Source organism: Pholcus phalangioides, unplaced genomic scaffold (genome assembly GCF_987345545.1).
Source record: "Pholcus phalangioides strain wild (caught in Gottingen) unplaced genomic scaffold, Ppha-v1.0 ptg000013l_1, whole genome shotgun sequence".
Taxonomy (NCBI): domain Eukaryota; kingdom Metazoa; phylum Arthropoda; class Arachnida; order Araneae; family Pholcidae; genus Pholcus; species Pholcus phalangioides.
In genome coordinates, this window is record NW_028301606.1 from 23,799,235 (window position 1) to 23,809,343 (window position 10,109).

A 10,109-nucleotide genomic window follows, 5' to 3' on the forward strand; every position below is an offset into this window, starting at 1 on the left:
TATAGCAATTAATAAAATAACTAGTTTGGTTACAAGTTTCTGACTGAATTATTGTTATTATTTTACTGTTCCCAGAGTAAAATAATAATAATCCCTGGTAACTGTGGTTACCTGCGTTACCAGGTCAAGCTACCATTTTTACATCCTTAATTGAACCTTTTCAAGCGTAACATTTTTGATGAAATTTTAAAACAACTCAAAAAATCTTGCCGTTTTATTAAACAACATGTGATCTAATTCGAAAAACAGAGTAGAAAAAAAATGATCCCACAGTAAACACTAAACTTTTCACTAAACACTGCAGGAGAGTAAATTATTAAATTTTGGAAAAAAGTGTCGATTTGGTTATAAAAAATTCCAAATATATCTCATTTGGCTAACACTTCAAATCTGGAGATAAATTCGCTAATATAGTGGACGAAACTTACACATAATTACAAGGTTTTAATATCACACTACATTGAGGGAAAAAGCACTGATCGTGAAAGAAAAAGACTGAACTTGGCTTCTATTGAGATTGAATACTTCAGTTCACTTTCAAGAAGTAGCAGCCCACTGCTGGCGGAGATATTTACTTTTGTTGGGTGTTGGGGCATAACTGATCATTAGAAAAATGACACGTCACAAAAATTCAAAACGTTATAACTCCCTTAATATTTGTCCGATCCTAAAAGAGAAAAAAAACTTTTCTATATTAGTTTTTCACAAAAAGGGGATCATGTTTGTAATTATTGGGCAGTCTGTAGTTACCAAACCTCTCACCTTGCTCTAGACAAAGTAATAAAAATGACTGAACAATTCATTATTAAGTGAGAGGAAATGGATCGTTATTGTGCTATTTTTTTTCAGTGGGTTTTGTTTTGGTTGGGAAAGATTATTGTGGTTGCTTGTGATATTTTTTTTTTTTGTTAGTATAGTAGCGCTATCTGTTGGGGAAATTGGGAAAAGTGGCGTTACCATAAGTGCTTGTGCAAGCATCCTCTTTTCTCAGTTTTCAGATCTGGTAACCCTATTTCTATTAGAACCGCTGTAAAAAAAAATGAACTAATATTAAAACCTGGATGAAGTTTTTGAATACTATAGTGCTTTCAGCGTGTAATGCTTTTACTTGTCTCCAGACATGCTCATTATAATAAGTTGTTACTACTGCATTAAAATATTTTTTAATATATAGTACGCTTATGGGAAAATTATCTTTTGCAGAGCTGTGAAACAATGAGTCCTTTAACTAATAAAGGCAATTGCGACAAGCATAAAAAAGAAATAGAAGATCTCCAAGAGGAGCTAGAAAAGTGCAAGTAAGATTTCTTACGTTGTTATTCAGTGTGGTTCTTTCTGATATACTTCCCCAACCCTTCCTAAAGTGCTACGTGAAAGCATTCTTAACCCTTCAAGCAACACAGCACAAATCATTAAACCTCCTGTAAAATCCCATATCTTTTTAATATAGTAGGTTTTGTTCCGATTTTCAGCAGGTGCAAACTAAAGGGTATAAAGAAAAGTGTCTCATCAAGAAATCAACTTTATTAAATATCTGCGCTTGCCACAATGTCAAAATAAGAGGCTTTAAGTAGGCGAAATATCTCGTCATTACTGCTTAAAGGATTAAGCTTGCTGTACTGTTTTCATGCTTGGCATAGTCATTATGATTTTTTACCACTTCAAATACTATTTCAGATTTATTCACTTTGCTCACCAAATAATTTTTCCTTTCAAAAGTAATATAATAAATTTTTCTCTTAATGTTTTTGATACCAGTTCCTGAGGGACATTGTTTGAAACACCTGATCATTAATATATATATATCCACCATTGATTTATCGAAAAGCTGCATTGCACGCAAATCACGTTTTATAGATCAGCGCAGTACTACTGTACACATTACAATAGATTCTTGATAATCCAGTATTTTTCCCTTTGAGCACAGAAGAGAAAAACATATCATTGCATGTTTTTGCGCAGAAGTTTATACAGTGCATGTCGCTTAATGGGACTTGGGTGTCTGATAACAGTGACCGATAGAAAACTATATCCAAAAAGAAATCCAAAAGCAAATGTAACAACAATACTCGTACCTTCAGTTTTATTGAATGGAACAACTGTTTTTTTCCCACACAACTGGTTGCAATGTTAAATCGTGTCATTTTAATTTTCCCTTATTGTTTAAAAAAGGATATTTTTACTATGAGCAAAACTCTTGCGTTTATTATTATTTTTCAGCCATTATGAGGAGTTTGAATGGAATTATCTAGTATTTTTTACGAATTCTGATAATTTTCTCAATGTTTGGTAGGTTCCATAGATCCTCTGAGAAAGTCTTTCTTCTGACCTCTAGAAAGAAGTGCACAGATACATCTTCTGACCTCCTACATGTTCTTGCAAGTTGATGATAATAATTTGTCGGGGGGAGGGAGGGGGAGTCTAGTTCTACCTCAGCATCAAAATGCGCAAAAAAATCTTTTGATGAAAAAAAATTAACACACACACACAACGCAAACTGAAATCTAGATAACTATAAACAAAGTTTTTTCCATTTCATGATACTGGTCCATTCCATACTTTGCAAATGTCATAACAATACTCGAATGATAACATTATCCATGACTCTAGTAAGCAGCATCTACTGCATTACTCAAATGGGCTTTTTCAACTATTTTCCAATAATTCAACGATTTTGGTAATCTAGCACTAGCGGACCCTTGTCTGATATGTGCCGGATTAGTGAGAGTCTACTGTATTTCATCTTTCACTTTTATGAGCAAAACTCCTTTTTGTTACGAGTGAATGCTTTTTATACCATCAGTCTGACATGCACATTTATTTTTAAAAATGCCACTGTGTTCAAATTCTGCATAGTCAGTTTCTTTAATGAATATTTATTTTTTCAGTACGGAGCTTAAGGATCTTAGGATTCTACTTCGGCTCACTCCACCGCAGTCTCTCCATTCCAACAATAATTATGGTTCTTCAATTCCTATTTCAGAGCCCACTGAATTTGAAGTAAGTACATACATTGTATACCTTTTGTACATGACTTGTAATAATACTTGAAATTTTTATAGACAAATATATTCAAATCCTGTTGTAACGAACTTGGAAGAAACTCTAAAGTTTTATTTGCTATATTCACTATATTCGACCTAATAAGAGAACATTCTATGGGACAGGATCAAAACATTCTTTCATTGTATACAGGTGTTTATTATAAGCCTTGTTTGTCTGTTATATAAGGTTAGGGAATAAATATCATTTTTTATATACCACTTTAGTTTTCTATTACATTCACAAAAAGATTATAACCTCCTAGTAGAACTAAAAAGAATTTTAAATGAATCTTTACTAGCATTAAGTTCAATAATTCAACTATTATTTAGTACAATTAGATTGGTATTGAAAGTAATTTTATTGCAGTGTTATAAATACAGAGATGCTTCAGCTTACTAATTTTTCAGCTAATGAAGATTTTTTCTATCTCAGCTAATGAATACAGATTTGGCTAATGAACATTCTCGCTGATATGTATGCACATGCTAATATACAACAATCACATTGTGACCTGAATTTTAGCTTCAGTCATAAGAATTACTGCCACTTGAGACCTATTAACTTATGTCCACCTCGGAATTTTTTTTCCAGATGTACCTTCAATTCTCTTTGAGAATTTTTTCATGTAAATTGAAAGATTCAGCTGGTAGAAAATGCATTGAAAAAAAAAAATAGCCTATGTTTTCAGAGCATGAATTTTTTCAGTGCAAGACTCTAAGCATCAAGCTGAACAGTCTCGACACATTCTAGGAGCTTATTTTTTCCATCTGCATGTTTCAGACACAGAAATGAGCTGACCAAATCGCAAATGGATGGGGACAGCTATGATCCTAACCAGGTTGTGGCAACAACAGATGTAATAGACTAAAGCTAGTGTTGGTTGTGTACATTAGTCTAAAATCAAAAGATCTTCAGTATCTCTCATCTTCCAGTAGAGTCTCATTTATCCAATTTTGAAGCTGTTTAGGTAGTTTTTAAAGTGCTACTTTGTGTTTTAAAAACTTATCTTCAAATTTTGGGTAATTTCTGGAATGAATTAAACGACCTATGGGAAATCACGTTTTGGCTAACGAATGTGATTCCGGAAAATCATCTTCATTATCTGAGGTATCACTGTAAATGAATGTAAAATATCCCTGAATGAATTAGTTGAATACATGAGTATCTGTAATGTAATAGTTTTGTGTTTATTGAAATTGATTTAGAATTTGTCTCCCTTTCAGTATTTGAAAAATATATTGTTTGAATACATGATGGGAAAAGAGACTATGGTAAGATTTATACTGTTTTTTCTTTCCAATGATTACTTTGTTTCTAATTTCTATTGGGGATAATTCTTTATTCAGCAGGCATCTTACAGTGCTTCAAGCCCTTGACGCAATAATTCAGAATCACTGCTCTGCTACTATTTTTAAAATATATAGTCTTAACTGATCTCATAGTATCTCAAAGTGCTCCAGCACACCATTTTAGAATCACTTATGTATGTGTTTGTTATTGAACAGTAGTTAATCTGTAAATCTGAGAGGAAACAGGTTTTGATACATACACTGCTGGCCACCGTAAATGCAACATCCTGAAGGAAGCATGCGAATAATATGAAATTTACAACATGCATTAGCGGAGGTGAGATATGCAAATGATTAGAATTTCAGCGCAGACGCACATCACGCGCGCCTGTGGCGCCACTTCAAAGCGCTATTTAAGGCTTGGAGATTTCGACGATTTGAAGTACGGCAATTGTGTTTTTCTTGTGGTTTTTTCAAAAAAACGATCAATTATGCCTCGTAGAAAACAGCGATCATCTTTTGATCAAGTATCCGAGTTCAACAGAGGAAGGATAGTGGCCTACCGAGATTGTGGATTATGTTTCAGGGAAATCGGTAGTCGTGTTGGACGAAACCGAACAACTGTAATGTGGATATGTGATCGTTGGATGCAGGAGGGTACGACGGACCGTGTTCGATCGCATCCACCTCAGTGCACCACTTCACGTGATGACAGGCGTATTGTGCGTATGGCAGTGACGGATCGCTCAGCCACATCACGAACCATAGCACAGCACATTCAGTCTGTACCGCATCATCCAGTGTCTGCACGTACCATTCGACGCCGTTTACAGCAGAGTGGTCTGTCCGCAAGACGTCCATTGCTTCGTCTACCCTTGACGCAGAACCACAGACGTCTCCGCCGCCAATGGTGCGATGAAAGAAGGATGTGGACGGCACAATGAAATGAAATTGTCTTTACTGACGAGTCACGCTTCTGTCTGCAACACCACGATGGTCGGATTCGAGTCTGGAGACACTGTGGAGAGAGGATGCTGAACAGCTGCGTTATGCACCGTCACACTGGTCCTGCACCAGGTATTATGGTATGGGGCGGTATTGGATATCACTCTCGCACTCCTCTAGTACGCATTGCCGGTACTTTAAAAAGCCAGCGCTACATCTCCGAGGTGTTGGAGCCAGTTGTCCTTCCTTACCTTCAGGGCTTGCCCACAGCCATATTTCAACAGGATAATGTGCGACCACACGTGGCACGCATTGTCCAAAGGTTCTTCATCAATCGCCAGATTGAATTGCTTCCCTGGCCAGCTCGCTCTCCGGATCTTTCGCCGATAGAAAACATGTGGTCCATGGTTGCTCAACGATTGACCCAGATCACATCCCCAGCTGCCACACCAGATCAACTTTGGCAACGCGTGGAAGCTGCTTGGTCTGCTGTACCCCAAGAACACATCCAAAGTCTCTTTGAATCAATGCCGAGGCGTGTGGCAGCGGTGATCTCCAACAATGGCGGCTACTCTGGCTACTGATTTTGGCAGGAACCACACTTCACAGAAGTCTATAAATTTAATCATTTGATGCTTGGTCAACATGTTATCTACAAAATAAATATTGTTGCGATATCTCTTGTCTTTCTTGTAGTTGCAATTTGGGTGGCCAGCAGTGTATATTCACTTATAACATTAAAAAAAATTTCCACATAATAGGAACAGGGAAAATAACTTACGAAGTTTTTACCTCCAAATTCAGAAGACATGGTAGCATTTCTTAAACACATTACAGACATTACTCAGAAACAAACTCCACATTAGGTACACAACATATGCACTGTGTATTCTGACTTACACCAATTCCATCATATTAAAAATTCCTCAAAGAAATGTTTATGTGGTGCATATGCGGTTTATATATAGCAGTAATGGTGTGCAGTCAAATTCTGTTATAACGACACCTCGACTATAACTGGTGGTTTGAGCTAAAATTTCCATAGATAATAATGAAAATGAACCTTGCATGAACCATCAATGAAAACGCACCTCAGATGTAATGCCTTTTTTTGTTGAGTTTGCTTCTGTTCTTATGGCGTTTTAAACAAAAACTTCTAGAATTAGAGCATTGATGCAATGTTTGTCTGCTGCTGGTGCATAACATTCTAAAAAAGATTTATTACATGCTTGACCTGCAACTAGCTCATTAACATGACCCCATACTCGTGACATCTCCGTATTTTCCAGTAATTTTTCCCTTCCAGATTTTTTTTTTAAATAAAAATTCCCCATTTTTTCAATTAGGATTGCTTTAACTCATATTTACTAAAATAAGGGATGAAAGTGATTTGCATAATCTATAAACCTGCATTATAACAAATATGATATCATAGCTGCCAACTTTTGAAAATGAAAATTAGGGAGATTTTCATGCAGACCCATATTTTATGCTAAAACCACTCCCTAATAAATAAAAAAGGGATTTCCCACACATAAAAGTTAAAGCGTAGGGAAAAAATTCCTACTCAGCAGTTGAAGTCAAATAAAATAGGGATTTTACACACATGGAAATTAAACCCTTGGGAAGAAAATCCCTACTCAAAAACAAGTGAAATTGAAGGCCCAAACTTTAAAATTATCTAAAAAACATATGTTCAATCAGAAACGATGTGAACAAACATTCTGCGCGAATTACCCCAAAATCATCGGAAGATGAAGGGAAAAAGCGTTGATTTTTGAAGAACACTGATTTTTTGTGACACTTGATGTTTTTTTTTCATTTCACATGAGTGATGATGGCAGTCTTTCCACCATGACCGATGCTTATGTCCGTAACACAACTTGTACAAAAAGAAAGTCTGCCCTTTTCTGGAACGTTTGATGAAAGGAAATTCATCGGGAATAAGTATCTTTAAAATTGATTAAACATTTTTTTTTTGCTTATCAATATTCATGTTTTGTTATTGCACGTACATTACTTCAACAAAGAGGAAGTTTTGGCCACATGTGCGTCACTATAATCTCCAATTATTATTCAGGACTATTGGCTGCTAAGCTATTTCGCTGCACGATAAGACAAACAACTTTCTTGTTACCATCAGAGGGGTTGTAAAACTTCCTTAAAAAGGGAATTTCCCCATTTACAACGTGTGTCATTTCGAAAGGAGAAAAAAACGGGCAAATGACTTCATGCCCCACAAGAAATTCCTTAAAAATTGTTTTCAGAAGTGGGGATTTTTTTTTAATGAAGTGGGGAATTTTTAGGGACAATTAGGGATTTTTTGTGATTTTTGTACAAATTAGGGAGATTTAAGAACTTTTCGGGAGGTCGAGGGATGAAGCTAAAATTCGGGAGATTCCCGGAAAAATCGGGAGACTTGGCAGCTATGTGATATATTTGTCACGTTAAATTTTTTTACCCTGTGAAATACATTTTAAATCACTGCAGACTTGCTGTGGCCTGCATTTCTTGCCAAGGGTTTTGTTTATAAGCAATATTTGAAAATTCTGATGACAATTGCCAACATTTTTGGCGAGAATCCATATTTATGACCCCAATTTCCTGTATTTTTGTTGATCAAATATGGTCACCCTAGTCACAATGAAATAATAACTTTATGCACAGCATCTGATTACATTTTTAATCAAGATCTTGAAAATGTCAAACTTGGTTGTAATGATGCCTCGGTTATAACAACTAAGTTTCATGTAGTGATCGACGTCACTATAACCAAGTTTGACTGTATTTATTAAAGTACTGTATTAATTGAATTACTCTTGTTTAATCAGTGCATTGTTTCAAGATGAAAAAATCTAATATTTTTTATCAGCCACCTCGCTTGGCATTTTGCCTGTTGTGGTGTTGTATTTGTATCACGAGTTGTATTTATTTTTATTTAATCTCGTACCAATGTAATTGCTTTGAATGTTAAGGAAACTTTTGAATCATGGAATGACCATTTAATCCATATTTCAGACTTTGGTTAAAGTCATAACTGCAGTCTTGAGGTTCAGTGATGAACAGACCAGACTTATCATAGAGAGGGAAAAAGCAAAGCACCAAACAGTAAGTAGGGTTGCCACATGGTTTCCCTATGATCAGTTCATTTCTTATGAATCTAATATTCAGAATATAATTCAATAAATTCAAAAATTAATGAATTAAAAAAAAATTGGTAAAATTTTGTAGGTGTTGAAATAAAAAACATTGTGACTGCATGAAATAGTAGGAAATTAACCATGCTTTACTTATCGTGAAGATTAATCTGGATATTTTTTCCCTAATTAGAAGTAGTGTTTGATGAATTGAAGTGCCTTCTTAGATGCTGCTACAACTACTACTTCTCATTCACAAAGGGTATGATATGGATAATTATTATTATACTTTATCTATCTCTAATGCTTTTCCCACATGGTCTGGTGGTTAGGATACCTGGCTCTCACCCCAGGAGGCCCGGGTTCGATTCCTGGTATGGGAAGTTTTTTTGACAGCTGAATTATTGAGTTGATAGTGTGTCAGACTGTGATCCTGAAGACCAGTGATAGAATCCAGCTCGTTGAAGTTATTTTAATGCCTGAGCAGTAAGATGTTCGTCTACTACCGTGAAGGTTGCCATCATGGACCCAGGTTCAAATCTGAGGGAGGATATAGTTTCCTTAACGAACTTGAGGCGACCATAGATAGATTGCACCTTCATTTCTAATCCATCTCATTAAAGGCAGTAAATTGCAATATAACGATATGGCCAGAGTTGGTGTTTGGTGAAATAGTCTAATGCTTTACTTACTAATTAATAATAAATTTCCCACCTAATTGTTATAGATTTTAAGTGCAGTGCATTTTCTGTTCCTACTAATATTAAAGCATGAAGTTATTTATAGAGATGCTTGTTAAACCCTCTTTCGGCAATAATGAAATATCTTGCCTCTTTAAGACAAGAACCACGTTGGTCATTTTGACCAATTTAAATCTATTTTCAAAATGAACTAGATTGTTCAGATTGCTGAAATTTCATGACTTTTCTTAAAGATACTGAAAAATTATACTGTCCAACTGGCATCAATTTGAGAGAAAGAAAAAAAAAGATTTTTATTCATACAACCATGACCGGTAATGTTATAGACTCTCTCACTACATGCACAGTAAATATTTTGTCCAATCGTGACATCAAATTTCTTCCAAAACTAGATGTTCTCGCTTTGTCTAATTTAGTGTTCCCCAACAGAGGCAATATCACCCTGGGGGTGGGCCTGATGGAGAAGATCAAGTGATAGTGTGCAGAGTCAGCTTTTATTCAGCTTGATAACAGAAGGAGCGAGAGTTGTTCCCCCTTGACTGCAGAGTTGTTTTGGAATGTAACTAGAGTATAGATCAGTGGTTCTCAACGTGGGGCCATATGACTCCTTGTGGTCCTGAGATGTTCTGGGAGGGGGGCACAGGTGAAAATTCGATGAAAGGGGAGGCACGAGAAGTGGTGAAGGAGGCCACAGAAAGCTGTGACAAAATAAAGCTTTCAAGTGAAATATATGACCACTTTCACAATCCAGTAGAGATGTGCATAGAAACAGTTAACCCATGTGCCCTGACCCGAAGCCTCATATTGGGACCTTCATAATGATATATCTGGTACTATGACTTTGGAATGAAAGTATGTAAATATTTAAGCTGTTTCTTCCTGTTAAGTATGGAGGTCCCAGAATATCAGTTTGCTTGGGGATGAATCATGTCGAGACAGCCATGCATAAAATCCCCCCCCCCCCCCAAGAAGTAAGCTCACTGAACTCTAGC

General features: G+C 36.0%; 1 protein-coding gene across 15 annotated transcripts in view; it reads left to right on the forward strand.

The window, feature by feature from the left end:
* LOC149078820 (uncharacterized) overlaps positions 1-10,109 on the forward strand; it is a 42,905-nt gene that overhangs the window by 31,421 nt on the left and 1,375 nt on the right. For all 15 annotated transcript variants that reach the window (XM_089240953.1, XM_089240961.1, XM_089240958.1 and 12 more), the window contains 5 exons: positions 1,204-1,298; positions 2,889-3,000; positions 4,269-4,316; positions 8,298-8,387; positions 8,610-8,678. In XM_089240953.1, the coding sequence (XP_089097079.1) occupies positions 1,204-1,298; positions 2,889-3,000; positions 4,269-4,316; positions 8,298-8,387; positions 8,610-8,615 (351 nt within the window). In that variant the 3' untranslated portion in view covers positions 8,616-8,678. The remainder of the gene's footprint in view (positions 1-1,203; positions 1,299-2,888; positions 3,001-4,268; positions 4,317-8,297; positions 8,388-8,609; positions 8,679-10,109) is intronic.